This window comes from Macrotis lagotis, chromosome 2 (genome assembly GCF_037893015.1).
Source record: "Macrotis lagotis isolate mMagLag1 chromosome 2, bilby.v1.9.chrom.fasta, whole genome shotgun sequence".
NCBI classification, from domain to species: Eukaryota; Metazoa; Chordata; class Mammalia; order Peramelemorphia; family Peramelidae; genus Macrotis; species Macrotis lagotis.
In genome coordinates, this window is record NC_133659.1 from 81,745,620 (window position 1) to 81,768,668 (window position 23,049).

Below are 23,049 nucleotides of genomic sequence, written 5' to 3' on the forward strand. Positions count from 1 at the left end.
GCTGGAATTACAAAAGCAAAAATGAAACAGGCCCTGATCTCAAGGATTTTATAGTGTTTTATTGATTACTTCTGCCTCAAGTTGTAGGTCCATTTTTTCCCCATTAAAAAAATATTTATTGAGCCTACTAAGTATAAGGCACTAAGGTAAATTCCAATATAAATGAGACATAGTCAAGGGACTTTTAGTAGTAAAGTTGATAAAACTAAGAAATTTGAGAAAAAATAATCACATTCTAAATGGATTAAAATTTAATCTGTATAGCCTAATTTGACCTCATTAACATAGATAACACATTTTAATACTAATGTTCTTATTTTATTTTTCCTTATTATTTTATGTTTATAATTTCTATTCTTTCTATCTTCTCTCATAGAACATTTTAAAGATTTCATACGTTGAACACAATATTAATTGCACTTTTAATAATGGGAAGAAGCTACATAGTAGAAGAAGCTGTTGGACAATACCTTTTAAACTTCAACAATCAAGAAAAGGCTTTTATTTCTGGTCTTTTGATTGGACAGGTATGTATATTTTGGCTTAGGTTTGGTTTTTTTTTTTTTTTTTGATAGGCCAGATATGTATCTTTTAAGAATGTATATTTTAACCTCAAATTCATTAATAGAACTTAGTTTTGGGGATGAAAAATATTATACAACCGATTGAATACCCAGGGTCTTAATTAGAGTTTGCTTTAGGCAGAATGATCCCTTTGCACTCCCTTTATCCTTTTTTCATCCTTCCACTTGTACATTTCTTTCCTTTCCAGTCCTGTTTTAAGTCTATTGTTTAACTGGAAAAATAGTTTTGTAGATGTTCTTTTATTTATAGAAAGCAAGTGATATAATTCATCAATTGCTCCTAAAGCCTGTATATTTTCTATCTTGTGTTTCATAATTATTGACCTTGCCTTCACTTGATTCTTTCCCATTTATTTTTTTCCTAGCTTCTTAACTCTTCACATTTTTTTTCCTTCTCACTTTCAAGTCAAATTCTTCCTTATACTTGAATGTGATGGCAAGAGCATGGACTTGGAGCCAGGATAGACCTGGCCTTGAAATTTCAGTTCTGATATTGATTACTTTGGTCATTGAGGGAAAGTCATGTGTTTTCTTGGAGCCTTAAATTTCCTCTTCTGTAAAATGGGGATAACACTAGAAGTGCTACAAAGGAAATGCCTTATCATCATCAAAGAACCTTAGAAATCTGAACTATTTGTTGTCTTTCTCTTTCTTTGACCATAGATTGGAATAGGTTTAGGGAGCAGGGAAAGAGACATAGGGGATAATATCTGATTTCATGTGGGTCTCTGAGAAAACAGGAAAAAAATAGGTCAAATTTAAGTATTAGTTTAGAAGATAATCTTTTTCCAATGCTCCCTTTGAAAAGAAAAAAAAATAGAAAAAGTAAACACCTTTCTACACACCTTATAATATTTTTTGTCAGTTTTAACTCAGTTTTACTGCTTTCCCATAACATTTCTTATACTCTACCTCCCTTTGAAACCCCATATGTCTGTGAGTGGAATATCCCCTCTTAATAAATGGCTAGGTGGTGCAGTGGATAGAGTGCCAGCCCTAAAGTCAGGAGTACCTGAGTTCAAATCCAGCCTCACACTTAATAATTACCTAGCTGTGTGGCCTTGGGCAAGCCACTTAACCACATTTGCCTTGCAAAAAAAAACCCTAAAAAAAAATTACTATTCTTAGTGAAGTCCTCTCAGGGTTAAAAATCATTAAAACAAAGACAGACTATTACTCTTACACTATTCTTAGAAGAGGGAGAGAGACCTTGCATTCCCAGTCAGACACCCTCCCAATTCTGCTAGGGAGTGAGTGAAACAGTAGACTATTTCCAGAAAGACCTTGCCTTCTTGCATTGATTCTATTAGGGAGGGAAATAGTGGAATACTTCCAGAGAAGAAACCTTGCAGTCTTAGCCACCTATTTGATAATGGACTGTGAGAACAGTAACCTGCCTTCTCTTGTTTGATAAGTAATAAACTAAGAAGACTTCGCATACTCAGACATTAATTCATTTAACAGAAGGTCATTAGAAATCTTCTGATACCCTTGCCATCTGGATGTTGAGGTATTATTATATTTTATTATTATATTTTATGAAAACCTTTTATTCTTCTCTTTGTTGCTGGATAGATTTTTTCACATAAAGATTGTAACTCTGAAAACCTTAACCAATCAGGTTGGAAGAGAGGGGGTTGGGGAGGGGGGATTCACACTAGGCCTTATAATCTTGCCTGACTGTCACCTGGGGTGGCTCCTTGATCTTCACTACCTTTGTGAGACTTGGGAGTGCCCTTTTTTTGAGAAAAGCCAAAATAAACTTTTTTTGCTCAGAGGAGTCTCCGTTATTTTTTTAAGTGGATTTTTATCCTACACAGTTTATGGTGCATTGGCCGGGAATCTTAACCCCCTCCCTGAGAGTCTTTTGGGCATAAGCACAAGCAGGCTCCATGCTGGGAGGTTATCAGCAACTTGTGAGTTATGCCCAGGAAGATCCCTTGAGGAGTGAGGGAAAGAACCCAAAGAGAGACTTAGCTGGAGCAAAACTGAAGCCAGAAGACCTCTGGCAGCAGGAGACCGGCACAGGGAAGACCCAGGAATGGTGACACAGGTCTGCAAGTTTGTGTACACGAGCCTAGGTATTGGAAAGTTCTAGGCGATCTGTCCTTGGTCCCATTAATTTGGGAGCAGAAAAAGAGGACGGAATGGGAAATACTCCCACACAATTAAATTGCCACTCTCAAGCGGTTTGAGGCCGAAGGGCTATTTGATGCAGTCGAGTCTGCCAGAATCGTCCAGCGGTCTGCAGGGAGAGATTCTGGGGAGCCCAAGCAGTTAGAGGCTGAAGGGCACAGGGTCTCAAAGTGCTGTCTGAAAGCTGGGGTATAAACAAAGTAAATACATCTTCCTAGGAGAAATTCTAAGAGACAGCATTAAGCTGAGGGAAAAAAATGGGAAGGTCAAATTTAAAGCATGGCTGCAGCAGTAAATTATTGTAATCACTCCCTGAAGTGCCAGGAGATAGTCCCTTGGGACTACAATTTAGTAATTGGAATAAGGAACTATAAAATATCAGGGAAAAGTGCAGAAAATGATAAAATGCTGTTGCCTTTTTCTCTTCCCAGCTTTTTCACTGTGATTCTATGTAGCTAGAATGCTTTCTCCTCCTCCTCTCCTCCCCCCTCCCTGCTGCTTTTTTCCAGGCGCTTGCCTGGTCTTTTTTTTTGGGGGGGGGGGGTTGTTATCTCTAGACCTTGGGAGAGAAACAGGAGCAAAAAGGGACTTTATTTTGAAGTTAAAGCCATAGGAAAGAGACAATGAAAATTACTAAATATGTTAAAGAAATCATATAAAGAAATGTTATTTTAATTTGGAAAAAGGTTTTGGGAAAAGTAAATCCCAGCAAGTCAAGAGAGTCAGGTTAATTCTGAAGTATATAATTTGATTACACAGAAATACCAAAAAAGGGAAACTAAATAGTTAATCTTTTACCAGAATGATATGGCAACATTATAGTTTCAAGATTCTGGTAATGTTAGTTATTACAGAGAGTGATGGAACAAGGGGGGGACCTAAGAACAGAAGAGCCCCCAAGAAATAATTTGGACCTGCCTCCTTATGAGAAAAGTTATGTGGTGTATTCTACCTGAAGAAGGGAGTAGGTAATATTCCAATTATGGGGAGACTAGAGCACCGGCCCTGGAGTCAGGAGTACCTGGGTTCAAATCCAGTCTCAGACACTTAATAATTACCTAGCTGTGTGGCCTTGAGCAAGCCACTTAGCCCCATTGCCTAGCAAAAAAAAAAAAAAAAAAAATTCCAATTAGGCTGTGAGATTTTTTTTTTAAGTAGCTGTTTGTCTTCTCAAAAGTTTTACCAGTTAAAATCAAGAAGTGTTAAATATTAAATGCTTTGAATGGAAAATGTTTTCTGGAAAGTGGAATCATGTCTGGTTTTATATAGCCAGTTCAGAACAATATTAACTACAGTTAAAAAGAGTTAATGAAAAAAAATAGTGGAACAGAATATTAAGGGAAAATAGAGGTTCTGAAAGTACTAGGAAGAGAATCAAGTTGTAGAGACAATTGGGGTTTTTGAATCATTTGCTAAATATGGAAATTGGTTAATGCATGTATACAGAAGATTTGAGCAGGTTTGATATTGTATAAGTAAAAGGATTGATTTGGGGGCCCTTGGGAGGTTATTTCAGATTCAATTAAGGGGTTTGGTTTTTTATTTTTAATGTTTTATGGCTCCTCCAGAGTTATAGGAGGAAAAAGAATTAATGGAAATGCTGTAATAGATAGGGATAGAATGATCTTGGTGGAAGCTGGCAGTCTGGATAGACTGAGTTACCTTAATCAAGGGGAATCGGGAAACACCAATTCACACTATGTTGGGGTATGGTTCATATATCTGGAAAAAATCTGGGCTGAGTGAGTAATGATAAATAGTAAAGGTACAGAATATATATATACATATATGTATGTGTGTGTGTGTGTGTGTGTATAACTTTAATATCTCAAATTGAGGGGAATCTCCAATTCCTAGAACATTAAGAAATGTTGGTCAGTAAGGATAGAAAACTGTTATAAGTTAGAGCATTGAGAAGTTAGAATTGCACTGATAAATTGCACTAATAAAAAGAATTTGCAACTTTTTTTTGGCTTTGAAAAAGAAAATGATTTAAGGTTATTTTGAATATGGCTTTTGGAATTTGAGAGAAGTATGAAGAAAATCTTGTAATCCTAAAAAGGGATTTTTAGCAACAACTGGTCTTAAGAATTTTTCTGTGTTGCAAAATTCTAGGGAGTAAAGAAAAAAATACATGAAATTGAAATATGTAGTGAAGAATTAGTAAACTGTATATAAGAATAGATTTAACCTTTTTTTTGAGAATTTAAAATTGTGTTACAATAATGAACAATGAATGAATTGAGGTCATCGTATCTAAGAAGAAGAAATTATATATATGTAAATGTAACACTAGCATGAGTAAAAAGTATACATTGGGCTTTTGAAATTATGATATGTATAAGGCTAAAATCCATGGAGAATCTTATTTTCTTTGTTTTAAAAATAGAAGTGTATTTGGAAGAGGATAAATAGCTTATAAAGCACAAATTTAGAAGAAATTTGTGTGTAAAAGATAATTATAAGGTTAACTTTAAGAAAACCTGTTTTGTTTTGCTTTAAGAAAATGAGATGTCAGCATGAAAACTTTGTTTCACGTATAGGTTAAGGATTTAATGTTAACTTTTAAAGAAGTAAAATTGCAGATTTCTTCCCCCATGTTAAATGCAGATTCATATTTATATTTATGATCTCAAAGTTGTAGTTGTTTGTTTTGAAGTAAAAGCACCTGAGCAACATGGGAAAGAAAATAATGATAGTAATTTGTGATTTTTTTGTGACAGTCTCTGGCTAATTGTTATGTGAGAATTCTTAGAATAATCTCCTAGCCAAAGGAAGTGTTTATTGTAATACAGCAGGATAGCCAACAAGCCTCTAATATACCATCTTTGTCCAGTAATAAAACAGATATGATTTGAGACAAAGGGATGTGGGTCTGCAGATTAGAAGTTAGTGCCACCAGGAGGATAGACCTTCTAATTGAATCATGAAACATATTTGGAAAGAAGTCTTTGGGGTTTTTTTGGTATGTCAAGGAATATTCCAGATGCTGGGAGAACTTGACCACTTTTTGAATGTTTAGAAAGTCACTTAATTGAATGTAGTCTGATAACAGGGACACTCAAGAATAGATATAGATGATATATGTATAGGGAAGGGGACTGGTTGATTGACCCCTCACCCCCAATCCAGATTAGAATTAGCATTTAGTCCTTGTGAGGTGGATTTGCTTGGAGATCTAATTGGAATTACTATTTTAGAACATGGGACTTTTAGGAGTGGCTAGGTGGGTGCAGTGGATAGAGCACCGGCCTTGGAGTCAGGAGTACCTGGGTTCAAATCCGGTCTCAGACACTTAATAATTACCTAGCTCTGTGGCCTTGGGCAAGCCACTTAACCCCGTTTGCCTTGCAAAAACCTAAAAAAAAAATGGGACTTTTAATTGACTTTTAGTTTTGTGTCTAACATCATATATGATCAGCAAGGGAAGTGCTATTGAGTCAATGCTCTCTTGAAGTCTGGAAGCCTGAAGGAGGTTTGGACACTATACAGGTGACAGGTGTATTGGGAGAACAAGCTGAAGGGGTGACTTTTCAGTGCAACCTGAGGTTGGACCCTTTTGATTTGACTTCCCCAAATATGACATTTGAATAATGTCTTACCAGATAAATCTAAGATTTGACTTAAGGCATTTGACTATCCACATGACCTCTGCCTGGAAACTGACACTCAAAATTATATCTATAAAGGAATTTTCCTTTCATGTCCCAGATCTTTATAGTTAAATCATCAAAGTCAGTCTGATATAGAAATTTTAGGTCAAGTGGAAGTTAAAAACTAGATAGTCCAGCATGTAATTTTAACCTCTGCTGTTAGCTACATGTTTTTTAGTTTTTGCAAGGCAAACGGAGTTAAATGTCTTGCATAAGGCCACACAGCTAGGTAATTAAGTGTCTGAGGCCGGATTTGAACTCAGGTACTCCTGACTCCAGGGCCGGTGCTCTATCCACTGTGCCACCTAGCCGCCCCTTATCTATATGTTTTGAGAAGAATAAAGATTCTTTTATTTTGTGCTAGGGAAAAGGATATTTAGGTAAGAAGAATAAAGGTTATATAATCTCAGGATACACTTCTGTGCAGTAGCAGTTTCAAGTACTACTTTGAGAAGGGAATGTAAGTCAGTTAAGTATATCAGGAGAAGAATCACCTATAGTTTAGTTAAGAGACATTTTGGGAAAAAAGAATTTAGTTAAGGATACTTGAGTTATTTTAATGAAGAGCGAGAGATTGAGGCTATTTGTATGTCACTTGCTGGACACTTTATACAAAGATGGTCATCTAATGTAAATGTTTAAGCTCAAGTAACTTGATAATTTTTTTTTTTTAGGTTTTTGCAAGGCAATGGGGTTAAGTGACTTGCCCAAGGCCTCACAGCTAGGTAATTATTAAGTGTCTGAGGCCGGATTTGAACCCAGGTACTCCTGACTCCAGGGCTGGTGCTCTATCCACTGCACCCATCTAGCCGCCCCCAATTTGATAATTTTCAGCATATTTACTTGTGAAGTAAACAATTATGAAAGTTGTATTTTTGTTAAAGTAATGTATGTATGTCACTGTGAAATATGAATTTTAATAGCTTTAGAATTTTATGGTCTGATGATGAAAATATGAATCTGTCTGATAAGATGTTGTATTAAGAAGTTCCTTTACCAGAGGAGATCTCAACAAGTCATCCAAATTGGAGATTGGAATGGACTCTGCAGATATACAGAAAGATACTGAATGTCTCCAGGGGAAAAGAAAGAGAGACCAAAAAGAAGATGGGTGCCAAGTGGACAGGAAGAGAGAGAATAGAACCTGAGAGGGTATCAAGGATAGTGTGAGAGGACTTCAGATGCCAAAATATATAGGTATATATATTTAGAAAAAAAGAGAAGGGATTGAGTGAAATATTCCCTCTTAAGAGTTAATTAATTCTTAGTAAAGTCCTCTCAGGGTTAAAAATCATTAAAACAAAGACAGACTATTACTCTTAGACTATTCTTAGAAGAGGAAGAAGAGGCTTTGCATTCACAGTCAGACACCCTCCCACTTTTGCTAGGGAGTGAAACAGTGGACTATTTCCAGAAAGACCTTGCATTGATTCTGTTAGGGAGGGAAATAGTGGAATACTTCCAGAGAAGAGACCTTGCAGTCTTAGTGAGCCATCTATTTGATAATGGACTGTGAGAACAGTAACCTGCCTTCTCTTGTTTGATAAGTGCTAAATTAAGAAGACCTTGCATACTCAGACATTAATTCATTTAACAGAAGGTCATTAGAAATCTTCTTCTGATACCCTCACCATCTGGATGGTGAGGTAATATTTTATGAAAACCTTTTATTCTTCTCTTTGTTGCTGGGTAAATTTTTCTTATAAAGATTATAACTCTGAAAAACTTAACCAATCAGGTTGGAAGAGAGGGGGTGGGGGGGGGGGGGTTATGCTAGGCCATATAATCTTGCTTGACTGTCACCTCGGGGCAGCTTCTTGATCTTCAATACCTTTGTGAGTCTTGGGGGTTTACTTTTTTTGAGAAAAAAAAGCCAAAATTTTCCTTTTTACTCAGTGGAGTCTATATTTTAAGTGGATTTTTATTCCACACATCTATAATATATTAAAGGTTAGAAGCAATAACAATGATAGAAATTTTTAAGACTGAGTTAACAGCTTTTAGTCCATATTTTTTCATATTTGCTTGTTGTCTAGATGATTCTGAACAAGGACTATAGAACAGGATGTCGATTATATGGTACCTTACATACATTTATTGAATTTTTTTCTGTATGTAGTCTAGTGACTAACTGGCCATGTATTTGATTTTTTTTTTAATTTTTAAAATCGCATTCTTTGAAGTTTGGGATTGTATTGCTTATTTTTAGCCTATTTTATGGAGTATTTTTGTTCAGAATATCCCTTTTCTCTTGCAAATCTTGACAAGGGCCAAGGACCTGGTTAACTGTACATTGTCTCCGTCTCTCTCTCTCTCTCTCTCTCTCTCTCTCTCATATGACCCTGGGCTTGTCTTCATATTATTGCTTCCTTAAGTATTTTGCTTGGGTCCAGAATTTGTCACTGTTATATCCTTCCTTGTGGAATTTACCTGTCCTGAATCTCCTAGATTTAGGGTTAGGGTCTTTTTTTTTTTAATGTGCTAAGTAGCCATTCTGTATTAATGAGAAGATTCCTCAGATAAGACTTTTTTTCCTCCTATACCTCTTTGCCCAATAATTTGTGCAATTTGACAGTTTTCCTTCTTATTTGCAAACCATTAATTTAGCCAGTTCTTGGTTATTGAAAGTTTTAAAAATACTAACACTAAACCTTGTTGTTAAGACAACTCAAATTCTAATCAAATTTTTCTTATAATCTACTAAGCAGTTTGCTCAGATAGGTCAAGATTTTGTCTATTAAGAGTTTTGGATTAAGTAGATTTAAATTATCAATGTTATTTTCAGCTCTCGCTACATACTATTGATATTTGATTGTAATGCCATTATTCATCATCATCATCATGTATTATTTAGAATTTTGTAGGATTTAGACTGTCCCTCAAAAAATATGTTTGTTATTGTGAAAAGAAAGTTTAACAAGGAGGAAAGCTTTTGGTTAGCTAAAAGTTGTAATAGTATACCTTGGGATATGTAGGATTTCCTCAACCATAAGGCTGGATGATAATATCCCAATAAACCAGACAGGGACATTCTGATCTAGAATAGTTTAGACTAGATGACTTCAGAGCCCCCTTCAAACTGAGAGTTTTTGAGTTCAGGAGTGGAAAACGTTTTAGAATGAAAATTTTTAAAATCTTTTTTATTATTATTATGAACTGGAATAGAAAAAGAAGATTCTATAAAATATCATTAGACCATTCATCTTGAGTTTAAATACACACACATACATATGCATCATAATATGTTCAGCCATTCCTTGGTTAATGAGTATTCTTTGTTTCTTTGCTATAACCAAGGTTATCAGGCTGTATATTTTCTGTAATCATTTATGAGACTGAAGCATTAAAAATGTCATTGTATAATGGTAACTAATTTAGAAAATTAGAAATATTTTGCTGTAAGTATAATTATAAAACTAATAAATCAATTGACATGTTTGTATTAGTTTTTATATATGCCATATCTGTATTATTTAATTAGATATCACTGATAATTTTTACTTTATTTTGTAACTTTTGTGTTGTGAACTTACGTGATCAACCAACACAAACATTTCAGTAGATGTAAAAAAGGAAAGAGGAATATATGAAAACTACTATAGACCTCTATGATGTAATTTATTTTAGGAAAGTATGCTTTAAATTTAACACAGTAGAAACAGTTACCATTTTTTTTTGTTTTATTAAGTGTTCTTCACAAAGGGATTATGTAGTTCTTGCCACCAGAACACCACCCAGAGAAGAGCAAAGTGAAACTACAAAATCTTCTCAGTCACAACTGGATGACTTAGATGAAGAATGGACTACAGCACATGCCAATCAGGTGTGTTAATTTTATAATATATTCAAGTATTAGATATATATTGTTTAACTTATTTTGATTAATATATAAAACTGAACTGGAATATTATATTGATCTCAACTTTGAAAAACTATCAGCACATGTTATAATGGTATTTTTGTTATAATAATGATTGTTTTTGATTCTCATTCATATATAGCTTAACTTACTTGTATCTACTTTAATCTTATTTCAATCTTTCTTCCCCCCATGAACTGTTTTTAAAATATTTTGTTTACCTAGCTGTTGTGTGCAACCTCAACCAACAAATGAACAAATAATTAATTGCCTAATGTCCAACTTAACTGTATAGAGACTCTTCACATTTATTTAGGTTGTTCCTTGTAAAGTAGATATAGTTTTTGCTGGAAGGGTACTTGAAACCTTTCCTTTAAAGAAGACCCTGTCAGAGTTAACCAATCCAGGGGCATTCATATGCTATGATTCAAAATAGAAGTAGAATTTTTTCTGAGTTAAGTTGGCAAATCTGCTCTGTAGAAGTTTTGTAATGTATTCCAAATCCTAATGAAATATTTAGATTATATTAACAAAAGGCACATGTGTTAGTATGGATTAAGGTTTGTATTTAGCATTGCTAGCAAACTTAAAAGTAAAATAAATACTAAAGATGTGTTGAAACTAAATATAGAAAATTTGAGAATTTTCCAAATGTACTACAAAATAGATTAGAAAATTAGTTCATTTTATTACTAGTTTGTAACATTTTTTTGAAGTCCAAAAAACCCTGTGTTTACTTTAAAGTTTTCTTTATGCTGAACTTAATCATTTACAAATCAGAGAATTAAAGTAAACAAATATCTTTTGTTTGAGAACAATAGATCATTCTTAGGTTTTTTATGAAAGTCATATATTTATTAATTTTTATTTGGATAAAGGGAGAAATACCAGAACTTCACTACAGTATTTTTCACTACATTATTTCTTTGAAACAAAATTTGTTGTATGTACTTTAATTTCAAAATATCTCATTCTAAGGTGGTTTCAATTATAAGGGATTCCATGACATGAATACCACAGACAAGATATTCCAAAATGCTTAGCAGACAGTAAACTCAGTGACTTGGCTAATTTAAATTTCTTGATACATCAGTTTTCTGTTGCACCTTGGAAAGGACTTAAAAATAGTAGGTGCTCAATAAATGTTTAATGGGTGGAAAAATCATATAATAAGGAAAACTAATTACAAACAAAAAATCATTATTCTAGTTAATATTTTAATTAATTTCTTTGCTTAGGTATCTAGAATGCTACCAGGAGGTTTATTAGTTCTTGGAATATTTATTATTACTACTCCGGATCTTGGAAAAGATGTTCAGAATGCCCTGCGCAGGGTAGGTGTCAGCACATGAATAATTCTCAGTATAGTTTGGGTATTTATTGTTTTACAATTTTATGAGAAAGTCACTGGTTTTAGTTGGTTAATGCTCACAAAATATTTCTATAATCAAGCTGACTTGCTTGCAAAAGGTTGTTTCCAAAAATCTATGATAATGGAAAAACACAAAGTTAATCAACATCCTCTAGGAAGTCATTTGTCAGTGACCATGTACGAGACTGGTCCCATGTAGGCTTAATGGCCAGGCAGAATGTCTTATGACTGCTTCAATTCAATGAGTCTGGGTTGTAGCCCAGAGAAGTGGGGAAATTATACTCTTGAAAAGAAGTCAGACCATCTTATAAACTCTGATATTAAGCAGTCAAAGTGTCTTTTAAATCAAGCTAATTTCTAAATACTGATTTCGATCATTAGATAACTTCAATTAATAATAAATAATACAGAATATGTTGGGGTATCAATTTTAAACTTTACAAGTCATAACACTTAAATACTAGCTTTCTATATGCTTGTTGGACTCTGAGGAAGCAAAACTACTGTGATCAGCAAATATACAGTTAAGTAAAGTTATTTGAAGAAGGAGTGATCACTAATGCTTGAGAGATGAGGGAAGGTTTTACTGACGTTATGACAGACACCCTTGCTGAACCTTGAAGTAAGGTGAGGATGGAGGTACAGAAGGAGTCATTGTAGACAGAGAAATGCTTGATGAGGATCCTCATCTGCGAAGTGGAAAATTGAGGTTGGAGGTGACTTTTAAATCAATCTGGCTGAAACTTAGAGTGAATGAAGTAGAGGGTCATGAAATAGGGATAGCAAGGTAGGTTTGTGACAATTTGTAGAATCCCAAGTTAAGGGATTTCCCCTTTGAATTAGCAGATGTCATCAAGCACCTCACATGAGCCATTCTTGGTAGAATACTGATTCCTAAAGTTTGCTATAAATGTTAGACAAGCAGATCTGGGACCACAATGACTCCATCTTGTGACTCAGTTCTTTATCTAACTTAGTTCCCTTTCTATTCAGTTATGGGTTAAGTACAATTCCTGTCTTGGAAAAAAACGTTAGTCAATTTTGGAAGTTATGAGAAAACTTTTTTTCATTATTTTAACCTAACCCTACATGAGGTGGGAAGCTGGACCATCTCTAACTGTTGTTTAGAGACCTTTAAATAAAGATCTAAGTTATGCTAACCAGAAACCCAGTCAGATTCAAATACTGATGCAAAGCATTTTCTCTTAATTAGGCATTAAACACCAATGTATAATGTAATTATGTATCAAGCAATCCATATGTCTTATCTGATGAATCAATTGTTGTTTCCTTGTTCTTTTCTTTGAATACAGACACTTAAGAGTAGAGTGGAACACTTCTTTTTCTGATTTCAGGGAATTATATCTGTTTGTTCTCCCCTTCCCAACTTAGAAAGTCCTTAATCTTTCCTTTAATTACAAATTAGATTACTTAATCTTGAATCCTGGTTTATAGTCTATTAATTGTTTTCTTTGACAAAATGCATAAAAATCTGTTTCCCCCTGTTGTATTTAGGGTCCATTGTCAGACTGAGGAGTCCTGATCCTGATTTGTTACACAGTTGCATACATTGCTTAATAAATCAGTATGCTTGGAAACTCAAATCTTTGTTTTCTCAGTCATTTTAATCAGTTGTGATGCATCACACAAGTGACATAGAGCGACAGTTTTCCCTTTGGCCCTAATAGTTGTGTGGCTCTTTTTTGCCCTAACCTATTTTAGAAGTTTTGGAAATTTCATGAGTTTCAGTTCTATAATGGAATTCTAATGAAGTGGTTTTGAAAAACTTTGTTTCTAGTTGAAATTAATTTTTCATTTTATTTTGAATAACATTTTCCTCCTATCTTTCAAATGCTGGTCATTTAAAATTAATATATATTTAACTTATTTCAGATGAAAATCATAGACTTTTATTTGAATGGTATTTATTCAATTAATTGTTATCATTTGCTCTTAAATACTCAGTTATTTTTATCCCTAAGAATGAAACCCAAAGTAGTTGATAGCTGAAATCCTTACATTATTTTAGTATTAACATACAGTGGTATGTTAAGAGAAGGAAAAAAAAATTTGTTATTTCTTCTCAGCTAGTGTTTGCTGTGGAAAAATCTTTAACTAAAAAAAGACTATGGAATCTCACAGAAGATGACATCTCAGACCGGGTCACACTTCATGTCTGCTCATCTACAAAAAAGTATCTTTTACATTGGGTGTTTATACTATTTGAATATGCTACTAAAACTATATATTCCTGTACCTTTCTTCATAAATTCAGTCCATTTGTCATGATTTATAAAATTTTGCATGCTGTATAATTTGTGAACAATATTTGCTGTATAAAAGATGTCTTATCTGTAAATACTCATTCATGCATAGATAATTGAGAAGTTCATCAATCTGACCTTCATGGGAAAAATTGTCTCCTCTTTCTTAATTGAGTCTAATTTTTAAGCAGCTAAATGATGAAGTGACTGGAAACACTGTACCTAGACCAGGAGATCTTGAGTTCAAATCCTGCCCCGGACACTTCATTATCTGTAATCCTCAGCAAATCACTTAACCTCTGTTGAGAGGATAATTATAGTGTTTTGCAAATCTTAAACACTACATTTTGCTGTCTATTGCTGGCTATGGCTATTAATTAAAAATAGAAGAGAACGAATTTGGCTACAGGTTTATCTTCTACTACACAGATAAAGAGTTTACAAACTCCTGACATCCAGAAGGACTCTTGGTTCTCTTCCCTCCTCTTTCCTTTTATTATTTGGGAAGAAGGGAGAAGGAGAAGATAAACTGGTCTTGAATTGGAATTTCTGTGTATTCTAGTTCTGTGTATTTATGGTGGTTTAAAAAATGTTATTGGAACTATATGTATTATGAATTAAACTTTTTGTGGAGTTATTTGGAAAAGTAACCACTATTTATTGCATTGGTAAATGTGTTTCTAAATAACCTGTTGGTAAGCTGAGGATTACTTGCACTTAAAGACAAAGAATATACATATCTTTTGAAAATTTCAAGGTGACTGCTATTTTACTACATAAGAGAGATAATTAAGTTAAAGCAGAAGAAACTCATTCTCCATATTATAAAATTTATTGACTTTATAATTTTGTAGCATAATCTGCCCATTTTCCCTCATTCTGAATCACCCCAAAGAGAAGAACCAGAAGCAAAGTTGAAAAAGCATATTTCAACTTCATATAAAGAGATAATTTACTAACACTTGGAACTATTTAGAAATAAAATGGCCTGCTTGGGAAAGGGATGGATGCAGTGAGTTCTCTTTCATAGGAAGGATTCATGCATGGATTAGGTGACCACTTGTTTGAGTTTTAGTAGACTGAAAGTTTAATTAGCATCAAGTGATGGACTTTTGCTGGGTAGTTCTGGCAACTGCAGAACAGAGGGAGATAGACATTTATATATTTTACATAGCTTTAAGACAGGTGGCAGCCTATCAAATGAGGCTGCTTAGCCACTTTCCTTATTTGACCAATTGTCTTTCAAGAGGTAATTCCTGCTCAGGTTCAGATTTGATCCCATACAGAATAGTTCTTGTTCTGCCCCATGTTATGGGTTATTGATGAAATCAATTAAGTTCTGCCAATATTTAATATCAGCTATATGCAAGTTACAGTGTTTGGTACCACAATCACATTAGGCAAGAAACAAAACAGTTTCTGCAACATTTTTCATGTTTTACTTCTCTCAAGAGTTCAAGGGTGCATACAATATGCAGGGGTCTCTTTGACTTCTGATAGTCTTTATCTTAACATAAAGAAAATAAGGGAAAGGGAGAAGTAGGAAGGAAGGGGAAAGAAGAGCACTTTACAGACATTTCATTTGATCCTCACAGCAACCCTGAGTGGTAGTGCTAAAATTATACTTAATTTTCAGTTGAGTAAACTCCTGAGGCAGGCAGGTTGACTTGCCCAAAGTCATATAATGCCTTGAGTGTCTGAGGCTGGATTTGAACTCAGTCCATGTCTCCAGGCACAGTGCTCTATCCATTGTGACACTTCCTGTCCCCAAAGAAAATTTGAAATTCTGCAGCAGTGAATCACCTTTCAAAATACCATAGCTGTTCATACATTCCTACATTCATACTTACTGCTTTTGTGTGCTTTTTTAAAAAAAATTCTTTTTTTTGTAATTAAAACATTTTTCTCTTCCATCATCCTGAAAATTCAAGTCAGTGGCATTTATTAAACATTTTTATGTGCCATGCACTGGGAGGGGGGGGTTGGTCAGTGAATGGCAAAGGAAAATCCCTGCTCTAAAGAGCTCCCAGTTTAACAGAGACAACATGAAAGAAAGAAAAATAAAACCCTGTAATAAACATGTGCAGTCAAACAAAACAAATCTACATCAGCTATACCTAAAAGTGTATGTCTCCTTCTTCATCTTTAGTCCAGCACCTCCTTGTTGGAAGATAGGTTGCATACTTACTCATTGGTTGTCTTAAATTGTGGTTGGTCATAGTATAGAACGGAATTTTGGGGTTTTTCAAAGTTGTTTTCCTTATGATGTTCTGTATAAAGAGTTCTTTTTCTACTCTCCTCATTCTGGAATAGTTTATACAGCCTTCCAAGGATTTTCTGAAACCATTCCCTTTGTCATTTCTAAAAGTGGTAGTATTCCTTAATATTCATATTATTTGTTTAGCCATTTCCAGTGATGTTCATTCCCTTGGCTTCTAGTTCTTTGTCACTACAGAGTTGCTCTAATTATTTGTGTACATCTGAATCTTTTTTCCTTTTTTAAAATGTTTTTTGCTTTTAATGAAACATTTTTATTTAAAGTTTTGAGTTCCAAATTCTACCCCTCTATCCCCTTTCCCCTGTCCCTTTCCTTAGACAGTGAACAGTCATATATAGGTTATACATGTGCAATTATGTAAAGCATATTAGTCATTTTGTAGAAGAAAACTTGAAAAAAAAAGAAAAAAGTGTGCAAGATCTTTTTTAATTTTCTATACATATAATTATCTGTTTTACATTTTGGGGCAGCTAGCTGGCACAGTGGATAGAGCACTGGCCTTGAAGTTAGGAGGGCAGGAATTCAAATCTAGTCTCAGACAACTGATGTACTAGCTATATGACCTTGGGCATGTCATTTAACCCTGATGATCTCTCCTCCAGGGTATCTTCAGTCCTCCTGATTGAGATTTGGCCAATGGACCCAGATGGCTCTGGAAGAGAAAGTGAGGCTAATGGAGTGGCACAGCACCCTTCACTCAAATATAATTCATATGCTTATCATGACATCACCTCCCTGATGTCATGATCTTTGAGAATGAAGGACAAACATCATCATTTTACATTTTGTAATGCCCTCTATTTCTTCCTTGGTCCTAAAATAATCTCCTATCCATAAATCTGATAGATTTTATGTATAAAAATTTTGACCTTATCTTCTTATATGGTGTGAGATGTTGGTCTTTACCTAGTTTCTACCATATAGTTTTCAAGTTTTCCCAGCAGTTTTTGTGAAATTTTTGTGAGATGACTTTTTGTTCCAAAAGCTTGAATCTTCAGGTTTATCATTATTATAAATAACAGTGATCATTTCCTTTAATATAATTTGTACCTAATCTGTTCCACTGTTCTGCCACTCTATTTCTTAACCAATACCAGATTGTTGATAATTTCAGCTTACATTTTAAAATCTGGTATAGCTAGATTATCTTTATTCACATTTTTTTATTGTATCCCTTAATATCCTTGAGCTTTTTATTCTTCCAGATAAATCTTAATTTTTTTTAGCTCTATAAAATAATTTTTTGATAGTTTGATTGGTATGGCATTGAATAGATAGATTAATTTAGATAGAATTGCTGCTTGGCAAGTTGGGCTAAATAGCTCTCCTTCCTTCTACTATGTAAGACAGGCTCCTTGCTTCTTTTCTTTCTCACTGAGATACCTTGAGGTACCTTCCCCAAATTTTTTCTCTTCTTTTTGGAATTGGTCATTCTCGGCCTGTTTGCCTTATTTCATTCTGACCTAACCTTAATGACTGAATGACTGTTGCTTCAGCCAAACTGGAACCTGGGAAAAGCTGAACTTTAAAAAACCAATACCTTTCACTGCATCCTGGACCATCTCCAGTCATCCTGATTTGTATCTGGCCACAGGACTCAGATAGTTCCAGAGGAATAAGTGAGGCTTGCATAACACCCCCCCTTTCAAATCCAACTTACTTACACATCATAGCATCATCTCCCTGGTGTCTAGGTCTTCTGAGAGAAAGAAGAACAGACGACAGCTCCATGACATTTGATTTGTTTTGTTTTGTTTTTTTTTTTGACTGCTTGCAAACAATACTTTCTCCTTCATCTATGAGCTCTGGGATTTGATTATGATGTTCCTGGGAGTTTTCATTTTGGGGTCTCCTTCAGAATCAGTGGATTCTTTCAGTTTCTATTTTGCCCTCTGACTCTACTATATCAGTCAGTATTTCTTGAAAGATGTTTCCCAGGCATTTATTTTTTTGATCATGGCTTTCAGGTAGTCCAATAATTCTTAAATTATCTCTCTTGGATCTATTTTCTAAGTCAGTTGTTTTTCCAATGAGAAATTTCACATTTTTTTTCTTTTTAGGTTTTTTTTTTTTTGGCAAAGTAGCAGGGTTAAATGATTTGCCCAAGGTCACACAGCTAAGTAATTATTAATTATCTGAGGTCAGATTTGAACTCAGTTCCTCCTGACTCCAAGGCCGGTGGTCTATCCACTGTGCCACCTAGTTGCTCCCACATTTTCTTCAATTTTCTTTTTACTTTTTTATTTTCTTTTATCTTGGTATCTCTCAGAGTCATTAGTTTCCACTTGTTCGATTCTAATATTTAAGGAATTATTTTCTTCAGTGAGTTTTTGCACTTTCTTTTCCATTTGACCAGTTCTATTTTTTAGCAAGTTGTTTTCCTCAGTAAAATTTTGTATGTTTTTTCCCATGCTATTGACTCAGTTCATGGTTTTCTTTCATACTCTCATTTCTTTTCCCAATATTTCTTCTACTAATTGAATTTACCTTCTAAAAAATTTTAAGCTCTTCTAGGAATTCTTTTTGGATCTGAGAACTGAGACCAATTTACATTCTTCTTTGAGGCTTCACATGTAATTATTTTGATATTCTTATCCTTTTCTAAGTTTATTAATCTTTCCTGTCACCAGAGTAGCTTTCTATATAGTCAAACCTTTTTGATTTTTGCTCATTTTTTTTTTGCCTTTTTTTGTGACTGAGTGTTTTTATGTGAGAGTTGAGTTCTGTCCCAAGTGTTTTGTGCTGGGCCTCAGGGGCTAACTGATGGTCTCTTCAAGGCTTAGCTCCTTCTTTCAGGAAGGGGTTAGTTACCCTTTTAGCTTGTACTGAGGGGTGGCGTCTCCCCCCCTGGCCTCCCCTCTCCTGCTGGCTTGCCTCAGGGACGGACCTTTCCCTGAGTTGCTGTTATAGCTGAGTCTTTCTAGTGGCTGACTCCAGAGGAGTAATCTCCTTACTGGTCTGCCCAGGGATGGGGGTCGTACAGCTGGATTACTATGGAAACAGTCTGTCTTCCCGCAGACCTCAGTGAGGACAGGCCACACTGTTGGCCAGCCCCAGGATAGTGCTTCACTCCTGGCAGCAGCGGGGTCAGGACTCTGCCGGTGACTTGTCTGAGGGTGGGATGACTGCATTTGCACCTTGCTGCGCTGCTCATTTGCCCAGGGGGCTGCTGGTGCATTGCCCCAGGCTTGGAGCTTTTGATCTCCGCTCTTAGACCCTGTTGTCCTCCCCACCAGTGAGACAGAACATTCTACTGTGCTGGTCGCCTGCCCCCCCCTGCTCCTGGAGTAACTCTGAGGCAGTTTTCTCATTGTTTGGAAGGGAACTTGGGCTGGCTTCAGAGGTTTCCTCCTCTCTCAGCCATCTTAGCCCTGGATGCTCCATGATAAATGATTTTGAAACCTCTTTTTCAAATGACTTTGGATTTCTTCTTTTGAAAACTAACTGTATCCTTTGACCATTTTGTCAATTGGGGATGTCTTTGAGTCTTGGGAATTTGAATCAGTTTTTGGAATGAGAAAGTTCTCTTTTTCATAGAAACTTGTCACAAAGATTTTTTTTCCCTAGGCAGTTATTTTCTTTCTAATTTTGGTGTCATTGGTTTGGTTTGTGCAGAAACTTCTTTAATTTTATGCAATCAAAATTATCTATTTTATTTTCTGTAATCTTCACTCTCCTACCTTTGTTCATGAACTCTTCCCTTATTTAGAGATCCTGAAGACAATTTCTTTCTTGTACCTCTAATTGGTTAAATGATGTAACTTTTTAATATTTCAAGTCATGTTTCCCTTTTTTTTTCTCTTTTCTTGGTGGATGGTGGGAGATGTTGCTATAAGTCTAAATTTACTAGATTGTTTTAGTGGATAAAGCCTGGCCTTGGAGTCAGGAGTACCTGGGTTCAAATCTGACCTCAGACACTTAATAATTACTTAGCTGTGTGGCCTTGGGCAAGCCACTTAACCCCATTGGCCTTGCAAAAATCTAAAAAAAAAAAATTCTTACCCTAATATCTACAACCTTTGTGTTTATATCATGCTTAGCTACTAAGTTCATTTGTTTCTGTATTTTGTGTACCTGCTGTGTTCCACTGATTGACTTCTCTATTTAAGATCTTTAGGTACTATTGCCATTTTTAATTTCATTGACTCAGTCTGCCCATAAACATTAAACATTTCTATACTGATTTATATTTATTTTAATTTCTGCAAATAGTATTTTATAGTTATACTCATATAGGTTCTCTGTGTGTCTTTGCAAGTAGATGATATTTTGGTACATTCTATAGTTATTTGTTTTTGTTTTTGCAAGGCAATGGGATTAAGTGACTTGCCCAAGGTCACACAGCTAGGTAATTATTAAGTATTTGAGGCAGGATTTGAACTCTGGTCCTCCTGACTCCAGGACTAGTGCTCTATCCATTGTGCCACTTAACTACCCCCATTCTATAGTTATTTTAAATATAATTTCTCTATTTCTCCCTGTTGGGTTTTGTTGATAATAAGCAGAAATGCTGATGATTAATGTTGACTATATTTGACATACATAAATTTTGCTGAAGTTATTCTTGAAGTTAATATTTCTATTTACTCTCTAGGTTTCCCTAAATGAAGCATATTATCTGTAAAAAAGAGTTGATTTTCTTTTTTATCTATTCTTTTTTAGACTCTCAATTCTTTTTCTAATTGTAGCTGGCCTTTCTTGCATTATATCAAATTATAGTGGTGATAGATACTTTATCATTGATCTTTACCACTGATATTATTAGAAAGTCCTGTAGTTCATTTTATTTCATATAATTCTTGCTCTTGATTTTTAATATATAATGCTTGCCATATTAAGGAAAAGTACTTTTATTCTTTGTTTTTTCCCCTTAAAAATAGGTTTTGTATTTTGCTAAAAATTTTTCTGCATTTATTGATAATAATTATTTGATTTTTGTTGTATTTTTAAAAAGATATGTTTTATAGTTTTCTAATCTTGAATTGACTCTCCATTCTGGGTGTGAAATCCATCTTGATAATTTATGCTATACATTTTTCTATTCTCTTTGCTAATATTTTATTTAAAAATTTTGTAGTGATACTCATTAGTTATTGATCTATAGTTTTCTTTTTCCATTTAAAGGACTGCTAGGTGGTACAGTGAATAAAGCACTGGCCTTGGATTTCGGAAGCCAGGAGTTCTAATGCAACCTCAGACTCTTGACTCTTACTAACTGTGTGACTTTAGGCAAGTCACTTCACTAATTGCCTCTCATCCAGGTCTGCCTTCAGTTGTCCTGATTCCTATCTGCCACTGGACCCTGAAGGAGAAAGTGAGGCTGGTGACTTAGCACAGCTCCCGCCACTCAAATCCAGTTCACATACTTGTCATGGCATCACCTCCTTGAAGCCATGGTCTTCTTTGAAAATGAAGGACAATCAATATTATTCTCTATTTGATTCTTCCTGTTTAAGATATTTCTTTTCTCTAACATGCTTCCACAGTATTTTGAAAAGGAAATAAAAAATAGAGGAGAACATTTTAGATTGAAAGTTATAGAAATATTAGTTTACTGCATTCATAATAAAGTTGATACCAGTTTTCTTACCTTTTAAAGCTGCATTGACTAACTTTAAATAGATATTAGTACTTGTTCTTTTTCCTTTTGTCTTATTCTTTCAAATATTTATTTCATTTGTATTTCCTTAATTAGTCAAGAATTTGTTGTCGCACTTATGATATCCGTGATTCAAAGGTAAGATAAATATTTTTCTCCTACCAGTTTATCTTGAGACCAACAATGTTTTTTTTAATTCTGCTTTTGTAATTAGTTTCAGTGCATTTATTTCAGCATGCTTCTTTCTTCTTTTGATGGATAAAACTAGCTAGAGTTTTACTTTACATGAGTATAATTAACATTATTACAAGCATTTCAGATCTGTAGTAAGGTATTTAAAAATACATTTTTGATAATCAGAGAGAGAGGGAAAAAATTTCCCAGGGTTTCAGCAGTATAAAATACAAATGCAGAGTCAGTCTCTAGTCCATTGTCCAGGCCACTTGTATGTTTCACTACATTCCAATCAAAGGGGCTTGCTTGCTGTTTCATAAACACAATGTTTTATCTTTCATCTTCCATCTTTGTTGAATAACCCCTCTAATAGAAGGAACTTTCCCTCCTCCCTGAGAGAACACCTAATTTTTTTCAGAGCTAATATACTGAAACATTTTCTCTCATTCTCATAGAAATTATTTTATGCATGTTTTATACTGGATTTTTCTTGTACACATTTCTTAATAATAAGAGTATAAATTCCTTTAGGGCAAAGAGTATTTGATTTTTGTCTTGTATTTCTAGCACCCCATAGAACCTGAAAAATGTTAGTTGCTGCCCAAATGTTGGTTGAATTAAAAATTAAATTTATGAATCCACTTGAATTCAAGTAACCCCAGTTGAGATGATAATATTGTAGAAACCTGGTGTCATTTGTTTTCAGTTATATGATGTTAGCTGCTGTTAGGGCAGGTAAAAAAACTAGAGATTGAAGCATTGTCAATTGGCAACTTTGCAATCCCATTTTCTTTCCAGTTAGCAAAGTCATAAGACCTCAGGAAACAAGCCTGAGGGTTCAGGCTTAGTCATGAATTCAGTTTGTTTCCTGAGCTGAGTATATGCTGCTTCTGTCTACACTTAAAGAGAGAGAGGCTGAGGACAGTTGTACCTTTTAGACAGACATAATGCTATTACCTCCTTAATTAATAGAATGGTTGGCTTTGCAATGGACTCAGAAACAGTCTCTGGCTACAGTATAATATACAGAAGAAGGAAGAGGTGAGCAAGAAGAGACATCCACAAAAAGTTCCTGATTAATATATAACTTCTTAATCTGTATATACAGGATAAATAAAATGCAAGGAATA

The 23,049-nt window shown here is 34.6% G+C and overlaps 1 protein-coding gene across 7 annotated transcripts in view; it reads left to right on the forward strand.

Annotated features, from left to right (window-relative positions):
- ODR4 (odr-4 GPCR localization factor homolog) overlaps positions 1-23,049 on the forward strand; it is a 49,399-nt gene that overhangs the window by 3,906 nt on the left and 22,444 nt on the right. For 3 of the 7 annotated variants that reach the window (XM_074222248.1, XM_074222246.1, XM_074222245.1), the window contains exons 2-6: positions 377-527; positions 10,062-10,196; positions 11,471-11,566; positions 13,692-13,798; positions 21,847-21,883. In XM_074222248.1, coding sequence (XP_074078349.1) covers positions 429-527; positions 10,062-10,196; positions 11,471-11,566; positions 13,692-13,798; positions 21,847-21,883 — 474 coding nt within the window. In that variant the 5' untranslated portion in view covers positions 377-428. Of the gene's footprint in view, positions 1-376; positions 528-10,061; positions 10,197-11,470; positions 11,567-13,691; positions 13,799-21,841; positions 21,884-23,049 lie in introns of all 7 variants that reach the window. The other 4 variants (XM_074222249.1, XM_074222250.1, XM_074222251.1 and 1 more) reach the window with 4 other exon arrangements.